Below are 27,113 nucleotides of genomic sequence, written 5' to 3'. Positions count from 1 at the left end.
GGGAAAGCAAGTGTTTATAAAGGCCAGATACCCGTAACAAAAATAAATTTGTGCTTTCCCTCCCTCCCCGCCCCTCCCCTGCCACCCTCACTTTTTTTTTTTTTGGATTTTTTTTTTTTAAATACAAATTTTGTTTAGGAAAAATGGAAGCACCGTCTGTTACAAACCAAACCAAAAAGAGGATAAAACATAAGGGGGGGGGGGGGGGAACAAAACCAAAAAAAGGAGAGACATATTAGAATTAAACACCGTGGAATGTTAAACAGGTTACAGGCTACCGTTCTAGCCAGTGCGGTTAGGCAGCTTAGTGAATTAATTGCTTAGGAATTAAAAATAAATTATTATAAAATAGATTTCTGTACATTTTACATACATATATATCTCTTTATATAGGCAAACCGTGCTGGGCAAGTAATTACAGGGGATTTTCCCACGCCAGCCTCAGTCCCAGCCGAAGTCCTGCCCCGTCATCTGGTAGAACTTCATGTTGAAGGGCCGGTAGAAGTCCCGCAGTCTCTGCACCACCTCCTGGTCTATGTCGGGGTGGGTCCTGCCTTTCGTCTTCCCCAGGCAGTGGGGTTTGCTGCTGCCTTCCGCCTTCTTCAGGCACGGGAACCCCTTGGTTTTGTTGAAGTAGAAGTGTTTGTCAGTGATGATCCTCTTGAGGCCCAGAAAGTCCTGGACCCTGCCCAGCTCCCCCGCGGGGTCGCTGATCAGCCTCTCCCCGCTGACAAAGAGGATCTGCCCGATGGGGAAGTAGAGGAGCCAGTTCTCCAGGTGCTTGGCGTAGATGCCAATCTGGATGGCGCTCCACGAGGTGTCGATCAGGCCCGTAGTCCTGTTTTTGAAGGTCAGGCTCTCAAAGGTGGGGATATCGGGCTTCTTGGAGAGCGTCTGGGTGTAGTCCGAGATGGCTCTGGTCACCGGGTCCCGCACCACCACGATGAGCTTTGTGCCCTTGGACATGGAGGAGATGCGGGCTGGGGCCTCCTTGGTGACGAAGTAGCTGGGGGTCTTCTCCATGGTGATCTGCCCCTCCAGGGTCCTGGGCATGAGGTCCCTGCCAGCAAAATGCACAGACGTGGGTCAGAACCGCAGGCAACAGGAACAAAAATACGCATATGTGCATATATATATTTTCACACATAGATACACAAGAATTTTTCTTCCTAAAATGCCTACACAGCTCATTTAGCTCGTACAGATAAATCCATTTTCCATTGATTTAGGGATTAGGGGAGGATTATTATTAAAGGCCACTGTATTAGAAATCCAGCTGAGTAATCTCCCAGTTATCCATGAGTGGATTAGCGGGGCTGCACTCTGCACCTGCGGTGTGGCCACACGTACTGGTCAGGATGAGTCCTGAGCCACACCGGGCAGCCTTCCTGGCTCAGGTCAATGCCAGAGAGCCCTCAGCCCCAGCCCAGGGCTTGTTTACCCCAGGGGAATGAGAGGAACAGCACAGCAGAAAAGTCGGAGCTCACCGGAGCACGTCCACCTTGCTTTCCCTTAGCATTCCGAAAACAACGCTTTTCCCAATTCAGACGAGCGCGTGCAATTTGTCCCCAGCTTGTGCCTGGCTTGGCAACAGCAAGACCTCACTCAACTTCAGGGATCCTCTTGCACCCAGCTTCACCCATTGCTTTACTAATCCCTATCACTGTGCAGACTTGTTCCCTAATACGCACTAGAAGGAGCATCAAGAGCTGCTGGTGGCATCTTCAGCACATCCCAGCACCCAACAAGGACAACCTCTCCCCTCCACTGCCACGCAGGCTCCAGCAGGTCAGGACACAGGCTACGACCATGGAGAACGCAACCTCAGCTCATGGGTAGGACGTACCCTCACAAAACACTCTTGAAACCTAAATCCTTCAGCAATTCCACCCTATTCCCTGGCTATTTCTAACTAACTATGTGGGGAAAAACTCGAGAGCTTGCAGAAATGATGGAAGCAGCACAAAGAGTAATTTTTTCCTATCATTCACTAGGCAAGCCTCAATATTTCAGACCATTTGCCAATTCTTTCCCTTTATAACCCAATGGGACTCATTTGCTCTGGGTTGTGAGACAGTTAAAAAAAAAAAAAAAGGCAAGAGGGGAGTCAGCCACAAAATTAAAGCTATAAAACTTGATTAAGTTTTCAAAGCATCCACCCAGCACAGAGAAATAACCAGCCAGTGATCTGCAAGCCTCAAACAGCATTTCCCTCGGACGCACGACACTGCACGCAGAGGCTGTTTGTTCCCATCTCCTCCCTTACCGCTTTTATGCTTCTACAGCAAAGATCACCATGGGCCCTTGCAATTAAAAAAGCCACTGATAATTTGTGCTAAAGCCAACGGTTGCCCCGATCAAGAAGCCAAGGGGGAAAAATTGACCCATCTGTTCTGAGGCCAAATAATAGGAAAACCAGGAACGAGAGGTCTGACTGAATCTAAAGTCACCACATGCCTATGAAAGTTGGTCAGTAGCTATTTATGCAACTACTAGTTAGCTCACACTCTACCTGGTATTTTACTTCACCAGCTTCTGGCCCTAACTTCTGCAATGTGTTTACTGGCAAGGGGCACCCAATGACTACACCTCTGCACTGCAGGTGAGGTGTGCTCAGGGCTGCCCAGAAAGCCCCTTTTCCACAGACCATGGTGGGAAAGGGTCTCCAGAGCTGCACGGGTCACTGGGAGAGGTGGCCGGGCTGTGGAGGAAGGGCATATATATCAGTTTGTGATATACATCAGCCATGCCCAAGGGTGGTGGCAACCCCTAGGGCTGCGATTTCAAGGCCACGCAAGTGGAGTTTCACATGCAGAGAAAAGTCACGCTGGTCTACCAGACACCTGGGACACGAGAGCTTCGGGAAGTCAGGAGCCAGCATGTGCCAAAAACCAGTAACCAAAATAAAACTCTGACTAATCCTTCGCCTTTCTGGCCAACTCTGCAAACCCATAACGCCATCGCAGAATGGAGCCAGTCAATAAGGCCCAGAGAGCAACTCCTAAATCTGTCGTGGGCTGATGTAGATTTCGACAGTCTACTCATTAAGTCGTGTCTCTTTTTATGGCCACATTAAATCCGAGTTCTACATCCTGCGCTGGCCACCGACTGCCTTCCAGCTTGATTTACGAGGTTGGTTTCAACCCATGAAGTCCTTAATGGCCTGGGACCCGCCTAGAGAGGAGACTGTTTCCCAAGACGTGCTCAGGATGGCTGCACTGCACTGAAGCCCTTTGGCTTCAGGTCAGGTCCATCAGATTGTTTGTTGTGCGGGGCCTTGCACCTTGAGACCAACTTCTCCAGGAGTACCACAGTCAGTATTTATCCATCTCCTGGGAATGACACAAGGCTTATTTTTTCCTCCTTGCACAAGAGGGCTGGGCTGTGAAACAGGAGGAAATTGCTGGGGGTGGAGGTGCTGAGTCAGTTGATCTGGTTGGGAAACACAAGCTCTTAATGAGTGTTTCAACAAACACAGAGGAGTGCACCGCAGAAGTGGAAGACAGCAAGGAGCAACTCTTCATCTGAGAGGCATCCACCATCCCAGTGTCAGCCCCTTTGCCGACCAGTTAGCACTTGATGCCACACTCTTGATTTGTGGCTGAGGACATCCAACATGAGAGCACTCCATTCCATGCAGGTCTAGTACCCCAAAATTGTATTTTTTTTTTTGGAGAGGACCTGAATCCTTGGCATTTGCAGAACATCTTGCTGGTCACCCATCACACCAAGGCAAGCAAGACAAGGCACATCACTGATGCTGCTACTGCTGTCTGGCTTGGTCAGCACGGGGTAAAATGAGCAGAGATAGAAATGGAGCCTTCAGCCCAAGAATGAGAACTGAATCCACCAAAACCAGCCTTCAGCCCTAGCTCTAGCACTCTCTTCCTTCGTCATGCCCAGACGCCTGCTGGGCACAGCTCAAAACCAAGATCTTTCAGATTGTGTCAGACGCTGCCTTGTTTGAAAAGTGGCTGCAGAAAAGCTAGACAGCAGCAAGTCAAACCAAATATTGTGGCCCACGGATGCGGTCTGAACCTCTGACAGCACCACATCCAGGAAAGCAAAGTTTTATTGCATGGGTTTGCCCGTTGTGAGCAGCTTTCCCATGGTTTTCATAATCTCCCATAAAGGCATCAATCGGCACGCTGGCAGCCAGAGACAACAGAGCCTCAGGGACAGGAGGAACTTGTAAGTTGGCTGGACTGAACTCACACAGGTGGAAAAGTCACCCAGAAGTGTTTATTCCCATTCAAACCACAACTGGAGAAGGGCAGCTTGGCCCACATAGAGCACTGCAGCTCCAACACAACATGCCTGGGCGCACGTGTTGGTGGAAGGAGGACCAGACTCCAGCTCAGAACACATCTGCTCTTGGGGCTGCAAGACAGCAAGGCCTGCAATAAATGACAGCCATTGCAGGAGGGGGAAAGAGGAGCCGAAATGGTCAGAAGACCTGTAGCCACCGTGTTCTGGCAGGATGCAACCCGTCTGGGTGAAAGTAACTGCAGAAACCCACATTCAGCTCAATGGTGCATGCACAGTTCAGCCCTGGGGCAGCTCGTGACAGCTCGTGACAGCTGTGGAGTCCTCTATTTCCATGGAAGCTTCACAGGCACGCTAGAGACCTGGGCAGCTTCTGCCAGGGCTGTTTGCTGCAAGATTAGAATGGCAGAGGTGCAGCTACCACCGTTGTGCGCATGGGAGAGAAAAGGGAGAGGATAAAGGGAGTCGGGCTGTGGGAAACGGGGAGCTCAGCTGAGCCCTTGGACAAAAGCTGCTGCACCAGTTGGGACAGGGCTGGATGGAGACACCACTGAGGGCTGCAGCGGATACTGTAGTGGAAAATAAAGATAGTATGAAAAGCTTGGCAAGCAGTCCCTCCTGCCGTGTTATCCTCCTGCCTTCTGGCAACCTGGAGTTCTAAGACCTCTGGAGCCAGCATCTGCATCCAAATCATCCCATTTCATAGTGACTGTGAACTGTCTGATCCTTTCAAACCCAGGAATACTATTGGCCTTGAGAACATCCCACAGCAGAGTCCCAGCACTGAAGCACTGCCTCTACCCGTCATTCAAACCCTCTCCCTACATCCCTGCTTGGGAAGAGGCAAGGCACCTGCTTTCTGAGCGTGGAAGAGGAAAGCGAGGATGAGGAGTGCCAACCGGACTCCCGGCATCCCTCATTTCCCAGCGAGCCCAGCCGGCAAAGCCCTGATGGGGCTCAGCACCGCTCTGCTGACTTCGGCAGAACTGCCGGCAGCATCAGGGGTCCCGGTGAGAGGAGGGAGCTGCTGCGTGAGCACAGCTATGAATTTTCCGCAGGCGGAGAGCAGAGCCCCTAACCCTGGGCTATTAACATGTCAAGAGGGACAGAGGAAAAGCTTTTCCTTTAATGAATATTTCCTCAGTGAAGCCTGCACCCTTCGTAGGCGAAGTGATAGGCTTAGTCTAAAGATGGATTGGCCTACTTTACCTATTAACCACTTAGACTAATGTAATAAAGGCTCTCTTTATTCAAACAGCCCTAATCCCCAGCCCCACACAGCTCCGAAGCCTGGAATAAGAAGGGATGCTAAAACGAACTCCGCCAGGCTGCTCCTTGGAGAGGCACTGGGAGGGGAAATATATTTTTTTTTAAGTGCAAACTTCTCCAATGTGAAAACCGGACCCAGAGCGAGATAAATTTACAAAGTGGGGATGACAGGTGGCCACACGGTAATCCAATCCTGAAGCCTAATGCCCTTTGTGGCAGCTTTTGTCTGCGCAGAGGGGCTCCGGGCTAATCTGCTGCCACTTCCCAAGGAGGAACGGCGAGGGGCCGGGGGGGTGGGGGCAAGGGGACCTCCGCAACCTGTTGCCACGTTACTCACCGCAGGTAGGACAGACTGGCACACGGCAGAGCACGGCAGTCATAACTGACTTTATCCCCGGGGACGTCTGTCGGTCCCCCCCACGCACCTCCTGCCATTCGCAAACACCCGCTGGGATAAACCCCTCTGGGGTCTGCCGGATCCCGAAGCCCTGCAGTGGGGCTCAGCCTGGGGGGGGCTGTGGAGACGATGGCCCCCCGGCCGTCTGCCCGCGCAGAGGTCAGAGTCAGGCTGCCCAGCCGAGACCCGGCACGCTCAGGTGCTCCTGCTGCCGAACAGGAGCCCCGGAGCCGAGCGGGTGATGAGTTTTCCTTCCTGGGGAGGGTTTTGTGCCAGCTATATTCCCACCCAGCACCCGGAGCCACCCAGCGTCACTTTTGGAGATGCTCCGCTCACCCCGGCACGCTCAAGAGCTGAAGTCCCACTGGTAAGTGTTAAAATCAGGGTGCCCTGTGCCGCGGCAACGGCACCTTTCAGTCTCAAACCCCTCCGCTCCAGACCACCCCCCCTTGCTCAATCCTCTGAGCTGCCTCAGTTTCCCTCTGCAAGGACGACAACACTCTCCTCGAGGAGATGGACAGCTAGGCGTAGGGTATTGTAAAAACAAGAGAAGCGTTGTTACGGTCCGGATATAACGATGCAGCTATGATTTGCAGACCAGGGAGCACTCGCAGCAGTCCCTGCGGCAGCTCTGCCAGCAAATACCGCAAGAATCGCCTTTGGTGCAGAATTTCTAGACTTCCCCTCCCCAGCTGTTCCCTAGAAGCAAGGAAAACAGGGGAAAAGGAAGAAAAAGCAAGTCAAACTGTTCTGGACATCAGCCACATTCATGCCGAGTTCAGGCCTGTAATCCAGAACCATTTGCTTTGCCACCCAGCGGTACACAAGCAGAGCATCTAACCTATTTCTGGCCAGTTTCTACCCAAATTCTTGACTGGTGTTTCAAGAAGATAAAAAGCAGTTTCTTCCCAGAAAACCAAATTTTGGCAACCTGTTTCTGCCCCCAAATCTTCCCTAAAGGCTGTCTAAGAAACCACATAGATTAGATCGAAAGCTTATGGTGAGAAGGTGAACAGAAATGGAAAAAGTAGACACAAAAGCTCTTCTCCCATCCCAGGAGGAGATGGAGTTTTAGCCTCCAGAGTCGTGACAGTGAGTTTGAAAACCCAAGCTGCCAACAAGCCCAGGCAGTCTGGAACAGGGTACAATTTGGTGCACGTGATGAATTTGTTATGACTTTTATAATGCATTTCTAATTTGCAGGTTGGAAAGCAAATAAGCCCACTGTTACCGGCTCGGAAAAGCTTAAAAGGAAACAAATGCAGAAGATGAGGCAGGTTGAAGCCTTGTCTCCTCCCATGCTGATGCTCTCCAGCCCACTGCACCCTCTCCTGTCCCGTCCCCAGGACCAGTTCGGACCCCGTCCCCATCCCAGCACGGTCCTGCTCAGCTCTGCTCCGGTCAGGATCCCACCAAAGCCAAAGGACTTGTTTCAAACCACAGTCTGTTCGTCCACTGCCTTAAATCAAACACACTTGAGGAAGGCTTTACTGCCACTCCTGCCCTGCACAGCCAATTCTCATTTTAAATCCCCTTGCTTCTCTGCATCTTCCTCTCCTCCTCCACCACAATAAATAAATTTAGGTCAATTGAGCTAAATCTAGTATCTTGAAAAAGAGCTGTAGACATCCAGGAAAGGATGGGGGTGGCATCTCCATTGCTGGCAGCTTTGTCTTCCAGCCCACCCGCTCTGCCAGTCATTCCCGGTCTCCGAGGCAGCACGTTGCTGTCAGAAAGCAGGAAAAATGTTCAGTGGTGATCAGAGCAGCCAAGGGCTGGACTAAAACCACACGCTTGTAGCCCTGCACCGGCACATGACAGTGAGCAAGAGCTCTGCAATGCTCTGGGATGCAAAAACCCAGAGCATCACCAGCATCACCAGTTCAGGTCCCAAGGCCACCACACCGCACCCATCCCAACCCCACTCTCCTCTTCACGGGACTGATCACAAAATCATCAAATCCCAGAAATCCTCCTTAAAAGCAAGAACCGGACAAGCCCAGGGAAGGACCGTTAAAGTAATAAAGTGTTTTGATTACATCGCGGAGCCTGCCACCAGCATCAAGGCCAACTGGCTTCAAAATTGCCCACTTGGCTTTGACTCCATTTTCTGGTGGCAGCAGCTCCGGATGGGAGAAGGAAGAAGATGAAGGAGGAGGAAGAAACAGAGAGAGAAGAGGCAATAGCAAATTCCTCTTTGGCGTGGAAGCACTTGCTGGTTTATTATTTGATACATCACATTTTTCTTACCAAAATTTTCCCCGGCTCAGGCTGCCGTTGCACCAAGGACCTGTACGGTAGCACGCAGCCTCTCCTCTTTTTATGACCAGCGGTAAGGGCAACATGTGTGCCTTTGTCTCGCGCGGAGCTCGTTGTTTGGGTTGGCAAATTATACAACAATAAAAGGGAACGGCTGGGAACCAGCCTTGGCCTTTTTGAAACGGGTGTAACCCTATCCAGCTCCGTCAAACACTCGCCACGACGTTTACACAAACCAGATGATGGGAATTAATGAACTTTGGGAGTGAGGAAGGGGTAGGTAAAGGAGCAGGGAGAGGGGGAAAAAAAAATTTGTTTTTCTCACCCTCCTTGCTCCCTGCCCCCAAATCTGCCAGGTGCCCTTCACCTGTTGTGGAGTTCAGGGATTAAAGGAGGCAGAGCAGGGTGACAGCACGCAAAGGGTCCCCGTCACGAAGCTGCTCCGGGGTTTTGATGGGGCCAAAGAGCCGGTGGCCACGGGTGGCATCACCACACACCCCACCGAAACAGGCTCCGGCCCAGCCGTGGAGTCTGATCTAAGTTCCTTTGATGTGGATAAAAAACATCCCATCAAAGGCTGGGGGGAGCGGGGAGACGTGGGGCATCGGCAGATGGTCCTTTGCTCCCCACTCCACGCAGGCAGAGCCGGGTCGAACCAAACGGCCCCGGCAAATCAAAGCAAGCAGCGCCTCAAGGAGGGGACAACGAGGGGTTGGGATTTTGGGGTTTTTTTGTATAGGAGACTTTATCTACCTCCCCCAAAGGGACTGCATTCAGATCAGACCTAGAGGTTCAACACGGGGCGCTTTGCCCGGCCACAGCCACAGAGCTGAGCAGAGAGTTTGCAGCAGCATCTGAGCACCCGACCCGGACAAAATCTGGATGGTTTGTGTCTCCAGGAACGGCAATCGGTGTGATGAGCAGAACCAGCCTCTGCCGCAAAGGCTGCCTCCCGCCCCGCACCAGCCGCAACCCACCTCCCTCCCAAACACCTCCCCCGCCTCACAGGTTTAAGTGGCTTAATTAGAAGCGCAGACTCATAACCAAGATAACGTCATGTTATCCCTCGCGGGGCTGCCGCCTTGTATAACTGCCATATATGGGGCACTGTATAGCTGCAGCCTATAGGGGAGGAATAACTTACAGGAGCAGAAACACTTGATGGGAGCCTTGTCTGCATGGGAACTGGGTTTGTGCTTTCACCAGAGAGGATAATAAAGAAGCCAAAGAGCCACAAAGACTCCTTTGAGACTGAAGGGCGATGTGGCCATCACTCCTGGGACATGCCCGTCCTTGGTGACAGACGCAAAGGCATGACGTTGGTCTTGGAGGTGTCTGGCTGGAGCAATCCCCCTTCCCACCCCAGAGCTGATGCTCCACGCTGGCAGCCTTTGGGAGGAAGGGCTCGCAGGGATGGGGACCAGCCTGAAAGCTTGGGAGAAATGCATCCTGCTTGCGGATGCTCGTGTGGATGCGCCCACAGGGTGCAGCCCTCTCCTCCAGGCCAAAGCCCCTGTGGCCCAGGGATCTCCAACCTGGCCACCGGAGGACGAGGGCAGAGCAGGAGTAGGGCAAGCAGCATGCCCTGGCCCCCACCACTCTCCCAGCCTCCAACAAAATTCAGCTCAGGGGCCTTCCTGGGCCTGATGCAATCTATCTACCTAATAACCCTCAGACGATCTCTCTTCCAGCCCCTTGTCCAGGTTTCTCCTGAACCCACGCAGAACCTCCATGTGCACGGTCCGCCCCGGGTCCTTGCTGTGCCCATCGTGCACCAGGTCCTGGCCTCATGTCACAGCCCCAGTCCCTGCACCATGACAAAAATCCCTCCCTCCATCTCCAGCCCAGCTCTGACTTCGTAGAGTAACGTACCTTCCCCCAAGACATCTCTTTGCCAGGCTGAGGTCTCCCAGCCTACTTCATCATTCCTCGAACAGAAATTCCTCCAGCCCTAAAGAACAAACCCAAAACGTTGCTGCTGTCACCAGGGGGGCTCATGCACGGACTGAACATGGGCTGCGGATATGTGGGGCTTTCTTTGGACTAGGAAGGGCCAAATCTCCATTTATCTCCTTCCCTCTTCCCCCAACAACAGCCCGAGATGTTACAACTGCTCAGCAAGAACTTTCCCTCCTCCTTTGCTGGAGCCAGGCAAGATATTCATCAACTCTACGAGTTCATTATATAGGCCCTCCTCTTTCTGTAAACACCGAAGCCTCTTTCTGTTCCCCCATCATACTTAAAAGCTCTGAACTTCCACTAAATAATTATCTTCACTGGGGGGGGGGAGAGGGGCAGCACTTTACATATCAAAGGGCTGCTTTGGAGGGATTTACAATAATTTAAGATGAAGTGGTAAATATTCTATTCACTCCAGTTCATCTCCAGTAATAATTATAATCCTATTAGCAAGGTCCCAAGAAAGTGATTGCATTATCATCTAGCGAGCATCTATGTGGATTTCTTGGAGGGGTGGGATGGAGGAGGCCATAGGCGAGTAAAGAAGTAAAAGCAACAAAAGATGCAATTGCCAGCACCTCCCCTCCCCCAGAAGGATTTGGTCTCCATTGTCCCCACGCTTCAATAGTGCTTTGCTCTGAAAATAAGAGCTTTTGAGCACAGTCAGGGGGTGGGGCTGAAATGAGCATCTTACTCCTCTCGGTCACCCCCGGTTCCCTTTCATTGCCGCGGGTCCCCCTGGTGCTGCTCCGGCCGACAAAGAGCACACGTTGCTGTTCCTGCGGGCGCGGGGGCCGGGAGCAGCGCCGCGATTAAAAGCTAATTGCTGTTTATGGGTGAGTTCTTTGGAATATCACCCAGCATCACCGGACTTCACTGCCCACTGGTCAAGTCATGTGAGAGTACTCTAATCTGTCTCCGTTTCCCAAAAAAGAAGGAGAAAAAGACCGTTTTTGTTTAAAAGAAGAGTAAGGAGGGGCAGTTCTGTGAAACTCATGATTTAAGGGGGGAAAGAAAACCTAAACCCAGCAGGAAACATGACTGAGCTAACTGGCAAACTGGGACCAAAGACTTTTTTCCAGCAGGGCCAACTGTCTCTGCCAAGCCGTGTATTTTACTGCTGCTCCATGTCGCCTCTTAGTGCGCCCCGCTGGAGTGTTTAACTGGAATTTATCCCTGCGGGAGTGCCCCAGTTGCACCAGTGTAATCTCCTTCCCTCTCTTCTGGCACCTGAAGGCCACCAGTGTGAAGTCCTCACCACCTGCACCAGCAGCAGGCAGCTCGGCTCTTACACCCAGCGTGGGTGTAAGTCAGCGGCTACTCCAGAGTTGCACCAGTGCTAGAACAAGCCAGGATTACTTTCACTGTGTCCAAGAGTTTATTGCAAAGTGGTGGAAACAATTTTTCTCTATAAATTAAACAGACAAGAGCCTGAAAGGGAGGAAAGAGGAAGAATTTTAGGCATCTGCAGAGATTTCGGTGCTCACAACTCACTCCTGGGGAAAAATAAATTCTCCAGACTGCCTCTGCTTCTTACTCTATCGCAACCAGAAGGACTGGCCATTTCTCTTCCCTCAAAAATTTATAGCCTTGAGTTAACGTTATGTGTACTAAGCTCCTGCTATGCAAAGATTTGGTAGATCCACTTACGGATTCATTGCAAGAAGCAGCTCTGCTCTTGGGGCCTCTTGCAGAGACTGCTGCTTTAACACTTCCCGCAACGTTACTTCTTGAACTCAGCTACTCTTGGGTAGCACCGATCCTGCCCTTTGCGGGAAGTTGGGACTAGTTTCTGCTGAGCTTGGACTGGCTTAGCAGCTGCAAGCACAGAAGTAATGTCCCCATCCAAAAAAAAAAGGCCAAGCAAGAGAGTCAAGGTCTGGAGTGATCAGCTAAACTGTGGAAAGAAATAAAAAAGGCAAACCCCAAAACACGGCTGTTACAAGGCTCAGGGTAGGCTTAAGCAAAGGAAGCCTGCCTTGGAAGAAGCTTAAAAGCAGATAAAGGAATCATATCTGGTGGGACATCCAAAACACAGCTGTGGTACACACAGGTGACAGAAGCGTCCCCTGGGGCAGAGGATGGGGCCAACACGGCGGACACTTGGCTTCAGCCAACCCCAGAGCACCCAGATCTCAGGGGTTTGGCTTCAGCTCCAGCAGGAGAACAACCAGGCTGTTCCCCTAACCCCCACCACAAAACCCACTGCTTGCAGTCAGCTCTTTTGCCACGCAGCAACACCTCAGCCGTGTCCAAGCGACACTGCTGCTCGCTCCGCAGCTTCTTCCCGAGGCTCTTCCCTCTCACCCCTTCCTGCCATCAAGGCTCAGCCACGACCATCACGGCAGCAGGAGCATCAGCCGGCAGTGTTCAGCTATCAGCAGAGAGTCCGTAGCCCCACACTGCTCCCACACCCACCAGTTTGCTCTCTTAATTTGCAGCAATGGCACTAATCCTCTCCAAGATGTTAAAACCCCACAGGCACTGCTACTCACAGGTCTTTTAGACACCCCTCCTCCTCACAGGTCTTGGGAAAAATGCTTCCTTGAAGCAAAAAGAGAAATCTCCATTGGGTTAAAACCCATGGATGTGGGGATCTGGGACATGATGGAAGCAGAAGCGGGCACTGAGGTGCACAGAGCTGGCACTGCAGACTGCGTACGGCTTGCCAGCTTTCAGCTGGTGCCCCAGAAGCACCAGATGTTTCAAGAATTAGATACCCGGACCAAGTAGCATCGTGAGTCATTCAACAGCTGAGCCACCCATCACTGCACGTGGAGCACAGCATCCTCCTGGCTCCCTTGAAGGGATGCGCCATAGGGCTGGACCCTGCATGGGATACCCCGTTACCCATGACCTGCCACATCAGAGCACCCCGGGGCTCCTGCCCCCAGCTAGGACACCAGGAGGTATTCTTAGTCCAGCCTGCATCTCAGTCTGGACCCAAAGGGCACATCTGCATCTAATGCAGGGGAAGATGGTCGCTTCATGTACCCCCTCGTCACCTGTACGGCAGCTATGCACCGCTGCAGTGTTTCTGCAGCCATGCTGCAATTAGCCAGAAGTTTCCCAGAAAAGAGAAGCAACCCCTTCTTGAGTCTGGTTTAGGATGGCAGTCTGTAGAGTTTACATGGACATGGATTTTTATGGCACATACTTATAAATCAAGTTTCTGGTTAAATAAGCACGCACCAGTGACATCTCTAACCACCAAAAGCAGCTGGTGGTCAATCCCAGCACACCAAGGCTGAAGGTTCAGAAGCACCTAACAAGTTTCCACCCAGGACAGGACTACAAGGAGAGGAACTTCAGCACCCTTTCCCACGTTGTCCCTCTCCCCTGGGGCACTGCTGAGCCACCATGTATTACCTGCTCTAATTTTGCTAGAAGAGGGAAAAAAAAAAAACCAAAAGAACAACCCACAAACCAAAGAGCCAACCCCAAACTAAACTTTGAACAAGTCAACAGCCATTGAACAAAAACCAGCCCAGCGAGATACGGGCAGGACCAGGTTCCCCGATTGCCATGTTCATAAATCACAGCCCCGCTGAGAGGTCTTTTGTGTTTTACCCCAACACAGAAATTAATGCCCTAATCTGTGTGCCTGCACGGGCAGGTAACAAGTCCTGCTGATAATGCCGCCTTTTGTTAAACGCCCGCGTGAGCAGCCCAGCGTTTGCACAGGGAGGGCTGCGCTTGCCACTCTGACACACATTTCTCCTAATCAAGCCCAGCCTTCCTGCGCTGGGGCTTTACAGCTGCGATTAGAGGAAAAAGCCTCTCGATAAGCCCCGGAGCCCCTTTCTGCCCTCAGCGACACCCCAGCTCCCACCCCTCGGTCCGTGACCGACGCAGGGGGAGCATCCCCGGCGATTTGTCTGCCCTTGGGGTAAGACATGCCAAAGGGGGGCTTAAACTACTGTGCTGCGTGAAGAGCCCCAAAAGGGACGGCTGCCAGCGGCTCCTGCTCCTCTTCCTCACTGTGGGGATAGCAAAGCGGGGGAGGAGCAGGGAAACTGCTTTATTCACCCAGCAGCGCTTTCCTCCGGGCACCGACAGCCCTCGAAGCATCTTCCACATGATGGCTGAGCCGGAGCCTGCCAGCTCCTCTGTGGCAGGTGGGAAGGGAGCTCTCGGGGTGGCAGGGCCAGGGCAGGCTTGAAACAAGCCTTGGAGGCAGATATACATCTACAGGTCTTCAAAAGAGCCATGCAGGATCTCCAGGAATCCACCTTCTGCACCTAAAGGGATCCTACAGGCATCCAGCGTCACCTGACCAGTAGAGGCCTTTGAAACGACAGCTCAGGAAGCAGCCAGCTTTCCATTTTCAACACGGAAAAAAAGAAAGTTACATTTTTTTCCTGCCCTTTTTGATAATGCATGCATGTTCCTAACACAGGCCAAGTGATGCCGGCAAACTGCTGCCAAACCCCAGCTGCATGACTCCACCTGCCTCTTCAGCAACACCCAAACCAGCCACATAACCGTGCAGCACCAAGGTTCCCCCTCGACTGCCTTAAAGATAAGGGGATGCTCCCTCTGACCATCAGAGGACAGGTCACCTTCCCGGTGGCCAGTAACGCCAGTGAAGAACAAACTCATCAGAGGAGGACCAGCTACATGGGAAGGTGCCCAGCCAAGCTAGCATGTCCCATATCCTGAGCATCCCATCGAGTGGGTCTGGAATTTAAAATTGGTTTAGACTTTATTCCAAGCTAAGCACCCCCCCAATTCATTTCCAAAGGTCTTCTGCTTCCTTCTCAGCAAGGGAGGGGTGGCACTGACCACGACCCAAACCAGTGGTAATCAGGATGCTGGCCCGGTCAGCGTGTCCCCCGTTGGGATGAGCTATATTTGCCACCAGCTGGAACAAAAGGCCTGGCAAATTAACACACCAGTGATCCTCGCAGTACTGATCCCTAAATGCATTTTAACACAAATGGGATTGTCACCTCAAGTCATTTGTTAATGGACTTGTGATTTACGGTCATAAAGGAGTAGCACTGGAAATTAAGATCGCTCCACGGTAAACAGACCAGGGCAGTGAGACAGACACAGAACAGGTCCAGAATAGGTTTTTTTCCCCCAACATCTCCCATCAGGCCAGTATGACCCTCCCCAGTCTCTCCTCATCCTTTTTACCCCCCACACCAACCATCAAAGACAGAAAAGAGAATTAAGTTCCACAACAAAAAAGAAGCATGCCCATTGAGGCAATTGAGCTACGGGTGCATGGTGCCACCACATCCCAAGGTGGGTTCTCACTGACGCTGCAGGACTCAGGGTAGAGTAGAAGGAACCACACCAGCCTTGGGAAGAAGTTAAATTCCCAGCAAAGGAGGGAGACAGGCACCAATTAAGGAAACATGAAGGAGCAGGTCTGTCTGCAGACTCCCCTCCTGCCCCAGTCATTACGTGGGATCATGACGTGTCCATAAACAGTCAACAAAATGCAGTCAAGAGCTCTTTAAAGAGCAGGCTCAGCTGGTGGAGATGCTCTGCTGCAAGTACAACAGATGCAAAGCACTGCTTCTAATTAAAAAGGTATTCACGTAATTAGAGACTTCAAATCACCATACCAATGATTTGATCTAGCCCAGCACACTTGCTCAGGCTCTATTTAAGAGGGCTCTCCATGCTTGCTTTCCACTTCTGACTACTTGGGTTGTCTTTCTTCATAACCCTGCCCACCTCTTCGCACCCTGCAGGATGCGATGGCAGGTCCGTGGCTACGGTGGCAACCAGAAAGGACCTCATGGAGCAAAACCACATGTGCCAAAACCCACCACTGACCTCCAGCATCCCACCCTGTTTCCATCGGGAGCCGACTTCCTTCCAGAGCCGGCGACGCGGCTGAATTAACCCATGGTCCTTCAAGCCCGTCTACATAAAGAGCACAGTGGGCTGGTCTGCTAAGGCCTTGGAGCACAACCCAAGTGAAATGACTTTTCCCTGAACACTGAGGACTCTGAATGAGAGCTATTGTTATTCAGATGAAACCAAGTGTCAGATTAACAAATCAATGGGCATAAGAGATATAAAATGGGTTACCATTGAAGCCTTTCAAATACCCAAACATATGGATGAACCAAATGTGAATTGTAATTGACTCACCCGCACCTTTGATCTCTATACCCTTGGGTTCCCAAAGAGACAGCCTGGCCCCCTCCGACCGGGACTGAACTGATTCGGGACTCCATTGTGAGCCCTCACAAAGCCTTTTCTCTCTGCCTCCATCTCCTGGATGTAGATACAGCCTGGCACTTGGAAACAGAGACAAGCCAGCTCTGCTTCGGAGAGCCAGGGAGCTGGAGATGGGCAACCCAAGTTACCCAAACACAACCTCTCGCACGGAGCCCATCAACCCCGGGCACCTCTTCCCACCAGCCCCCATCCCTAGTGCTGGCCTCAGGCAACTAGACGTACGTGAGAAGCAGCAGAAGAGACCCCGGAGCAAGCACGGGCAGTGCAGACACACTGCCCCACTCCTCCCGAAGCCAGTGATGGGGTCCGTCCAGTTTTCCAAGGGTTTTCCTGGGCAAAGCCAAGCATGAGACTTTGCTGATGGGTTCGTGGCATGCACATGTCCAGACTGCAAAACCCAGACTGATCTGGAAGCACAGAAAGCTGCTCTGCCCTTCCTCAAGTACCCTGACATCTGACAGTGCACATCACCTCCACTTGATTAAAATACATGATTTTTAATTTTCCTGGGGTGTTTCTGCAGCTACATTAAAAGTAACTTGGAGTTTAAACTAAGCCTAATCCCCAATTTTTTTTTTCCACTTTTGGGGTTTGCAGCGAGTGAGTTTTGACCAGTTTTAGATAGATGCAAGAAAATAAAAAAAAAATAAACATCAGTTTTGATACCATAGAAATCTCAAGTCCACAGGAGTCTCAAGGCAAGTATTCATTTGGCTCTAGTCTCAAGCCTCATTACAAACTTTAAGTTGCTGTAGGTCTTCCAGGAAACCCAGCCCAGCTTATTCTTCCACCTCCATGCTGCAAGCCCCACACCGAAGTGGGGTTAAAGAAATTACACAGCTCAGCTATTACTATACTGAGCCTTGAAGCAACAGGAGTCTTGCAACGCCTGCTGCTGAAGGCAAACCCCAGTAGCTACTCCCAGCACTAAGCTATTCCCAGCATCAGGCACCGATACAGGGTGAAGCAATCCCCACCGCGAAGGCAGAGATGCTGCACATGTCCTTTCCTCCAGCACCAGCAAGAAGAGGATTGGGTTTGATGGGGGAACTGGGCGAGCCGGGGAGTGCCCTGGAGCAGGCGTTGCTCTGTTCCTACTGGTTTTGGGCTCAGACCCAGCTGTGCAGCTGCTAAACCCAACTGGTAAGCCTTGCTGGGACGGCTGAGGATGCGACAACCACAGGGTTCGCCCGCAGAGGAACTGAGGAACAAGACCATGGGGAGGAAGGCAGGCGAGAGCAAACTGCCGGGCTCTTAATCTGCTTTAGGACCATATGAGCTTGCTGTTTATATATAGCTTAATTAATTATTACACTGCATTTAGCAGTGTGACCTTGCAACGGTCTCTGGGGGGAGCCAGCAGCCACGGTGCAGCCAGGGCAGCTGGCCAAGGCGCCGGTGTGCGCCGAGACACTCGCGCGGTGCAGGCAGCTCCTCCCGCGCGTCCGGCTGTCCGGGCAGCGCCAGCCTGTAATTAAGAGGCTTCGGAGCAGACAGCAGCTCCCGGCCCCTCTCGGCTTGCAAACCCAGGTTGAAACCCTAACCGGCTATTCCACTTCTGCTTTGGCAAGGCCGATATCTTCTCCCAAGGCTTCGTTCGCTGCTCAACACCCCCCTATTAGCTATTCCCTCTGCTTTTCAAAATGCCATGCAGACAGCCCAAGGCTTGTTAGCTACCAGACCAGCTCAAGAGGGAAATTAAAAAGAAAAAAATCCCAAAGAACAACAAACAAAAAAACCTACAAGCTTTGGGTTAAGCTGCAACAAGTTCAAGTGCTGGGAAAGAGAGGAGACAGACGTTGCTAAGCCCTTCCTCCAAAGGGGCAATGTTCAGGCTGTTTGGCTCTTGGGCAGCTCAGTTTGCTCACTCCAGCCATGGAGAAGCCAGGGCAGATGCTCGGGGATGTTTGCTGACACCCACCAAAGCCCACCATCCCGCTGCTCCCAGGCGAGACCTTCGGGAGCTTCCCCCATCCCAGCCCACCAGCAGAAGATGGGGACAGCCTGGGTGTTCGCAGGGACCGGCTCCGATCCGGCACAATTCCCTAAATGTGGCACCAGAGGCGGGTGCAGGGGGTTCAGAGCAGAGAGGCACGGCATCTCGGCATCGGGCATCGCCTTCATCCCAACGCGCAGAGACACGGGGCAGAGCAAAGCCCCGGGGTCCCTCCACAATGCACATTTAGCAGCCGCGTCCCCAGCCCCGCGTATAACCGCGTCCAGGCACTGCTGGGACCCAAGGGCTGGGACACACCTGCTGTTTGATCCACCACCTCCTGCTTCCATTCCAAGTCTAACACACCTTTACAAAAAACAAACCGAAGGCATGCCGAAGCTGCAGGCCTTGCCAGTTTTTAAACAAATATTTAATAGCTGAATGAAGCAGCAAAGCACTTTATTAATAAAACGCCGGGGTTTTGTCCTCCCCCTAGTGACGGGAAGATCTCTGCACCGAGCCGGAGCATCACCCGGGCTCAGCCACCCGCTGCAGCCCGACGGACTCCACTCCAAAGCAAAAATACTAATGCAATTTAACCTCAGCGTAATGCCAGTGTATTCTGCTTTTCCCCACATTTAATCACTCTTTACCAAATCAGCAGTTTTCTAAAGATTTCCAACACCTTCCCATGCCACCCACCTGTGCTCCATAGACTTAAGTTTTAAGACAAGTTCGTATTCGATACCTGAGACAGGCTGCAAGCTTGGGGCTTTAATATAAAGCTTGTCTGGCTGCTTTATCCAAGTTAACCATTGTCACGGATTTTGGGTCCTGAGGAAACATTTTCAGCGCTCGGTCACACGGACACATGCCGAGGGCCCGATCCTGGAGCCCTCCCCCAGGCAGGACTTCAGACTGCATTAAACACCGTGAAGTTTGGGGACCTGGTCCGGTCCTGGCCACCAGCACGCTGCTGAAGGCTCGTCTCCTCATCAGAGCCAACTTCCCGTGTGAAAAGTACATTTTTTTCCAAAAGAGAACCAATGTTTTCACTCCAGCCACACTCAGTACTGCCGGACTGTGGTTGTGGCAACAAAGGATTTGGCCTTGCATTCACATTCAGCAGGGGATGTATAAAAATATAACATCCACCTATAATATTATACATCAGCATATAAAATAAAAGCCCATGCACAATTCTCACTTTCTTCTGGAAGAGCTGCCTGCTGCGCTGCCAGGAACGCGCACCGGAGGGGAGAGGCTGTGCCAATTCAAGGGAGAAACTACAAATGCTCATTTTTATTATAAACAAGCCACTTTGGTGGATTTGCAGGTGTAAAGCCACATCGAGAGCAGGGCTAGCCACGCGTGGCCCTGCATCCAAGACCGGCTGCAAAATAAATTCTGGGTCAATCCTGTGCTGCCATAAAGTGCCATGAATGCCCAGCACTAAGTCACAGCATCCCTCAGTAGGGATCATCCCTTTTCTGTAGGGAGAGGAAAAAAACAAAATAGATTTTGAAGCAGGCTAGTTCCAGGACGTTTCTGAGGAGGTTAATGCAGATGTAAAGCATTTAGAAGAACATGGCATTATTTTCTTTATTTAAAGTCCTCTTTCCCTGCTACCCACCACGTGACAGGGCACTGCTGTGCTCACGTATTTTAAAGGAAGAAATTTTAAAAAGTGAATTATTCATTTACTAGAAAGCAGTGCGAGGTCATCTGCCAGCAGCAATTCTACACCTATTTTCCTCTAACATTCCCACCAGCATCACCTAAACCCCCAACCACCCAAGTTTCTGAGCCTCTTGAATGACTCCCAAGACAGGAGCACACGCAGTCGCAGAGCCGGGCTGCGAGGTCTTGCAGGGCAGCAGCCAAGGTAGCCAGCACACAGCTTCCTCACCCCTCCCAGTACGACACCACCGCATGCGAAATCACCATCACTGAGTCCATTTTCCTCCTCTGTCTTCAGAGGAAAACCACCGTGGGGAGCACTTGAAGCCAATGTGGCACCAGGAGAGCTTATTGCCTTCCCTTCACGTTTATGAATGAACCAAGCTCTATTGCACATCACGTCTGAGCAGTCCCCACCATCCCCAGGCAGAAAGATGCTCAAGACACTGGGACCACGGTCCTGACCTCGGCTTCCTCCCCTCGCCGGACCAGCAGCACGATGCCATGCCCTTCCAGTCCCATTTGTGGGCACCTTGCAACCACCTCCAGTCCAGGAGCAACTCCCTAATGGCCAAGAGTAAATCCCTGCCCTGAGTTAACCCCACCTTGCCTCTGAGCCTGCTGATAATCAATACGTTTCATCACAGGAGCCCTCGTTTCCATTAAGAAAGTCAAGATAAGGTCCGTTTACTCGGTTGCCTCCCGGCAGTCGCTGATGACAGCCGCTGGGCAGAGCTCCTTGAAAAAACACACTGCGTTTCTCGCGATCTAATTAAGAAACACACACCGAGCTGCTGAAAGACCTGAAATTGCAACGGCATGGGCAAGCCCCGGTACAGTCATCAGCAGCAAGTCAGGACCCAACACGGCACTTAGTCATTTCACAAACCAAAGCAGCAGCCTCTCCTCCAGCCCCTCCTCGCACACCACGTGGTGACAACAGGTAGCAGCCGACAGCCCCTGACCCCCTAATTACACCGCTGAAATAACGTGCCCTGCTATTTGTTGTTCTTTGAGCCCATACATTAACCATCCTGCACAGCCCCGGCCAATTCATTATCCCCTGAACCCGTTGATCACCCATGGCCCCACCAGAAGACATGAACGTTCATGCTGAATGATCACTAAATTAGACTTCTTCCTACTTGGGATGGATTAATAGCACCAAATCCAGGCTCAAGCAGACAGAGCAGTTTAACAAGTGAGGTCTGATGGCAAGACAAGTCCAGGATCAGGCCAGGTCGGAAACACAGCTCAAAGAACGGCGGTTTGGGTAGAATTGTTACAGCCACCGCATCTGGGGCTCGCTGGATGCTTTTAAAAACAAAGCCTTCACTGGAAGCGCCTTGAGGTACCCAAAGCTCGGTGTGTGTTACAGACATTTGCCGTGGCCCACTTGAAAAGAAAAAAAAAAAAAAATAAAATCCCAAACCCAGAGTTGTGCCCGTGGGTTTCCATTCCCATCATTCCATGCCAAGGAGGAGCGCAACGTTCCCCGGCACGCCGTGCGGCGCTGCGCTAATGCGATTAGCCGGGCAGATCCACCATCCAAATAAGTCACCCCCAATGCATGGTCAACTCTGCAAAGTTCAGCAGCTCAACAGGTGAGGCCATGAAACCCGATCACGGCAGACAATGTCGTCCCCCCCAGCGTCGTGCTGGGAAGAACTTGTCACGTGCGTCATATCGGGCAACATGCTTGAAACGGAGCAGCGCGCTGAAACCCCAGCAACACGAATAATCTTTGCCATCTGTTTGAACAACTCAACCCTCCTCAGATCTAAAGGAATGATCCCATGCAAACACAAGGGCCTTGCTGACTGATTATAGCAGCCCAGCCCTCCTCTTTTGGGGCCATTTTCTTCCCAAATTTGCACAGCGGCTCGGGCAACATCACGGGGAGCCGCTGGAAGGGCCAAGGGGGCACTGAACCCTGTGAGCACGTCGAGGGGACCATTAAAAGTCCCTGCTCGCTTAAGCGTGACACAATGTAAGGTCAATAGTTGATTTTTAATTTTTTTTTTTTTTTTTAAACAAAACTCTCAATGAGAAAGCTGCTTGGCAAAGCCACCCCAGAGAACACAACTGTCCTTTAGGATACGCTCATTCCAACCAAACACAGCTCACGGGAACGCGCGGGAGGAATCGGTCTTTGCTCAGACACGGTCATTTGCACCCAAAGCTCAGTTGGGAGAATCAAGACCGTTCCCAAACTTCCCAAGGCCAACGAACCGTGCGACAGACAGCGGAAACAACACGTTGAGTTTTGTAAGCACCCGGTTGTGTCTGCACCGAGACCTCCGTGCCCCGCTCGGGAGGCTGTGAAGCGCGGTGGCAATTAAGTGGCAGGTATTACACCCTTGCCACCACCAAAAAGTCAGGATTTAGAGAGAACAGCCCAACGCAGGGGCGAGATCTGCCCTCGGTTCAGCAGGGCTTTCACCCCGGAACTTTAAATCATTATCGCCTTATCCTTCCCCTGCTCCCAGCCTGGCCCGCTGCAAGCATCAGCGCCGCACTGCTCGTACCCCCACACACTCCTTGGGGCAACAAAGAGGCTCCTGGGGGAAAATAAATAAATTAAAATGAAAAAGAGGAAGTTTCTCCCAGTTCAGGAATTGCTGTGAAGCAGCACTTTGCACATGAAGGCCCCCAGTGCTTATTTTGGGGAGTCTAAGAAACGCACATTTGGAGCCGTTTACCGCACACCACCAGACGACTGGGCCTGATCCTGCCGACACAAACCACCCACAGCCTCAGCACGGAGAATGAATTAATGCAGCGTGGCAATAGCGGGAAGATGGAGCCCCAGCGTTTTCAGAATTTCCCCCTCAAAAAAAAAAAATTAAAAAAAAAAAAAAAAAAAGAAAAAGGAAAAAGAAAAAGAGATCTCCCCGCTGAGCTGGTAGAGGTGGAGGAGCTCGGGCTAGCACTGCAACCGAGATTATAGCCAGCGTAGCCATGGCACAGCGTTTCCTAGCAGAGGGCTACAGACTGAAAACATAGATCAGTGATTTGGAGTGGGGCTGGGAACGCTCAGCCCGTGGCAGGAGGGACCGGGTACTACAGCCCACTGGGCCTACCATTATAAAAAAAAAAGAAAAAACCCCAAACACATAACACTAATGACATGATCTTTTTTTTCTTACCTTACAGTAATTACAGGACAAAAGGCTTTCAAGTCCCTAGTGTATTTAAAAACACATCGTTGTTGCATTAAATAAGAAAGGAAAATAAAAATAAAAATTAATAATCTCCATAACTGATTTTCTAGGCTTGCAAGAAACACTTTTTTCCCCCCAACCCATAGACTGAACCCGTAAGAAAACAGCAACTTCCCAAGGGTCTGCCAGGCAGGCTGATCGTCCGGGCAGACGGACGCATGTGTGCACAGGCTGCGGAGCCCAACTCCCGACTGCCGCGAAGAGGAAACTTCTTTATTATCCAAAAATTCCAGGCGCTACTTAAAATTAGTTTGCAATAGTGGCTGGATCCCGTTTCTCCTCTGTCATGGTACATATTTTCACTTGAAGCAGTTAACATGCTGTATTCATTACTGGGGGGAAAGCCCCGCAACGTGCGTACAGAAGTTATTTCCATTAGATTCCTAGCTATCTCGCTATCGAAAAATCAATTTATTTTTTCCCCTCTTTTCCTTCTGCTTTTTAGGAATGGCGGTCAGCACCACTTGATGCTGTTTTGCCTTCCACACAAAGGAAAAAAAAAAAAAAGATTTCATTTGGCTTGACAGAAAATGGAGCAAGAAAAAAAGTTTGTATTCCCTCCTTCAAAAGTTATTTTCTATAGGTGAAAACTTTAGACAGAGATCAGTAGTTAACATAAATATGATTAATTGCAAATACCCCAAAATACAAGCCTTCATCAAGCTAAATAAGCAAATTTGTGATGCCTCCTGCCTCTCAGAAATCTGAAAAAATGTTACATTGGAACACTTCATTATATGGCAGGAACAACTTAAACAAAAACTCCTAATAGATATGACCAAATTTAGGCAGAAGCCAGTTGAATAAAATATACTTTCCAATGAGACGTGGGTGAAAAATGGCATCTTCATCTTTTCAAAGCCAGGCAATTGGATTTAAACAGCAAGGACCGGGTGCTGAGCACACGACTAACTCCCCCGTTCCAAAGTCCACTCGATTTATGCAAAAGCATCCGAAAAACAGAGACAAGGCTTGCCCAGCTCTCTGCGCGACGGCTGGCATGGCAGATATTTCACAGCATTTTTAATCTGATTTTATTGGGCCATTAACAATAAAAATACAAACGCATCTCCTTATTGACATTAAGATAATAAATAAAAGCCTCATTAGGGTTTGGAGAAATAAGCACGCTCTGGAGGAGTGCTGGGAAGCCAAGATTCACTGAAGGCAGTGGGAGTTTTGAGCTATAAAGTATCTGATTTCTAATGCTGAAATTTATAGGAACAAACTTCTACATCTAATTCAAATTGAACTTTGAAATAATGCACAATTACCAAACAACTTCTCTGCTGATTTGAGCAAACGCATCCTCCCCCCCCGTTTATTTTGCATTATTTAGTCTTCCCCCGCCATATCGATCTGGGTCCCACACAAACGCGCTCCGATCCTCAGGGTGAATCGTACCCGAGTGATTTCGAGACCTTCAGCATCACTTACACTCGCTGCTTGGGAGCGTCACCGTTCAGACCTGAAGATTTGTTGTATTTCAGTTAAAACTCCCCTTTTGCAAAGCTGCTATTTACTACTGTAGCAGTGTGTTTGCAGGGATAGGGCCCGTGCTGCTTAAAATTAAGCAGCTGATAAGGTGAAACTTTAAAAAGTTACATGCAACTTTGATGCCAACTTCTCCAAATTTAAAAATAATGTGCAGCCTTTAAATATTGACTTTCGCCCACTGCATCTGGGATAACAGATTAATGTAATCATAAGCATTATTCTCTCCTTCTCCCCTTCCACCTCTTACTTGTAAAAGATTAATCAACCATTTTATGGTCTAATTTAGGTGCCTAATTAAAAACAGAGTTCAACACGTACAACACCATTTTGCTAATAAAACCTGACAGGTCTTCTGCTCTGTTATACGCAAGTTCTCCTTTCAAAAATGCGCGATTAATATATATTTTTTTTTTTAAACCAACTGAATTTATAAAGATTTCATCTTGGTCGCTATGGGACCACACGCTGCATCCTCCACCAAAATTCTGGAATTTCATAAAACGAAAGTGCTTTCAAAAAAAGACTTCCTCCTCGCCAGATCTTACCCTGCATTCATTTCACTAACTGCTGAGGGATGGCAACATTAAAAAAAAAAAAAAAAAAAAAAGAGAGACGTAAACCTAATCGGACTGGCAGGGTGGGAGTTTCAAAGACTACAAAGAGGTTAAAATTCAGAACTTCACAGCTCCAATCTAGCTTCAAAGTTTCCATTTCTGCTCCTTTAGCATTCCTGTAAACACTCAGCAGAAAGACATATTCAAAATAGTCTTGATAAAGGAACTTTTAACCATAAAAAGGATGAAAAGAAACCTAAAGGCGGTTCGGCCCCGCGCACGGTGTCCCACCAGGGCTGAGGAACACCCGACTTCTCCTCCTGCTTCTGGACGCCCACCCGCACCCAGACATCACGCCCAGGGAATTTTTGCTCCTCGCAAAATCCCATCCACATCCACCCTCGGAGGATGCAATCCCCTAATTTATAACTCCCCCCCCCCCGCGGCCAGAAGGTTTCATCCCGTCCCCAAAGCACACGTTACCCCACCGCCTACCGCACCGCCGTCTTATCCCCGGCGCTAGGCTGGAAATTGCGAGCCCCAACAATTTATCAGCTATAAAGCTGATTCCGGCGGTAGGAGAAAGTTAACGGGAGAAAGAGCGTACGGAGCGATCGAGGAAGTTTTATCTCTAACGCGGAGCTGCCGTCTGCCAGTCCCGGGTTGCCAGAACGGGTCAAAAAGCCCCCAAAACCTGCGTTTGCTGGGAAAACTGCACGGTAGCGCCTTGTGCCCCGACCCGAGGGGCGTTTCGGACCCGCCAGCCATCCCTCTGCAACACCCCCAGCTGAAGGAAAAATACACGCTCGGGCAAAAGCTCTGAAAGCACAACGAAATGAGAGTGTTAAAAACCAAATTAAATTAATGTTTAACCTTTATGTAAAGATTAAATACGGTTTGGCTAGCATAAAGGCTGCAAAACCCCTGCCGCCGCTTGGACTAACGGGGAAAGCAAGTTCCGCGCAGGGTTTGGTTGGTTTTTTGGGGTTTTTTTTACGATTAGGGGGCTGTTTTTTCGGGTGTGCGTGGCGGGGAGGTGATGTATTTAGCGGAACATTCACACTCGGCCCCGGGCGCTCCCCCCCGCACCGCGCAGCCCCAGCGCCGGCACCTCCCGCGGCTCCGGGTCGGGGCGCACCCCGGGCCGGGCAGGGCAGGACGGGGGACCCCCACCCGCTCAATCCCCCCCCCCCCCCCCGCAACCCCTCGGAGCCCCCGCGGTGCAGGCGGGGAGGTGGTTACCTGTACCAGGCGAGTCCCCGCTCGTAGTTGCGGTCGAAGAAGTGGGGTTCGGCGCCGACGGCGCGGACGTCGGGGTGCACCCGCAGGAACTCCAGCAGCGCCCGGGTCCCCCCCTTCTTCACGCCGATGATGATGGCCTGCGGCAGCCGCTTGGTACCGGAGCCGTTGAAGAAGCTGGAGATGGGGCTGGCGGAGTCGGGCGCTGCCCGTTGCTCCTCCAGGCTGCTCTCCTCGCCCGGCTCCCCCGGGACCGGCGGTAGCAGCTGGGGAAGCGGCGGGACGGTCCGGGACGGTCCGGGAGAACCGCGTGTCGCCAGCCCGGCGCAGGAGCCGGCGCAAGAGTAAAACATATAAAGCCAGAGGAAGAACATGATGAAAATCAGCAGGAGCCTCCGCCTCAGCGGCGGTAACGCGACGGGGACATCGAGGCAGCGGTTCAAGCGCTGCCCCATGTGCCCGCGGGCTCACCGGGATGCATGGCTGGAGCTCTCCCGGCTCGGCTCGGCTTTGCCCGGAGCCTCATGGACACCGCGGAGCCTCAGCACGGCCCCATAACTCTTCTCCTGCCCGCCCGCTGCCCGCCCCAGCGCCGCTCTCCCGCCGCCGGCAGCGCAGGCAAAGGCAGC

General features: G+C 51.3%; 1 protein-coding gene across 1 annotated transcript; it reads right to left on the bottom strand.

Moving 5' to 3' along the window:
• On the bottom strand, positions 1–27,113 carry LOC142604376 (heparan sulfate glucosamine 3-O-sulfotransferase 3B1-like). The gene is made up of 2 exons (XM_075770520.1): positions 26,488–27,113; positions 1–1,060 (listed from the first exon to the last, which is right to left on the bottom strand). The coding sequence occupies exons 1-2, from the start codon at positions 26,937–26,939 to the stop codon at positions 442–444; spliced, it is 1,071 nt and encodes a 356-aa protein (XP_075626635.1). The 5' UTR covers positions 26,940–27,113; the 3' UTR covers positions 1–441.

The sequence above is a fragment of the Balearica regulorum genome, chromosome 18 (assembly GCF_011004875.1).
Source record: "Balearica regulorum gibbericeps isolate bBalReg1 chromosome 18, bBalReg1.pri, whole genome shotgun sequence".
Lineage (NCBI taxonomy): Eukaryota > Metazoa > Chordata > Aves > Gruiformes > Gruidae > Balearica > Balearica regulorum.
This window is presented reverse-complemented; position numbering and strand designations above follow the sequence as displayed.

Excerpts from the sequence above, each read along its gene's own strand:
- LOC142604376 (XM_075770520.1), bottom strand. The coding sequence starts at position 26,939 with ATGGGGCAGCGCTTGAACCGCTGCCTCGATGTCCCCGTCGCGTTACCG. Across the intron at positions 1,061-26,487 it reads CGGGGACTCGCCTGGTACAG|GGACCTCATGCCCAGGACCC; the intron begins GTAACCACCTCC and ends TTTTGCTGGCAG.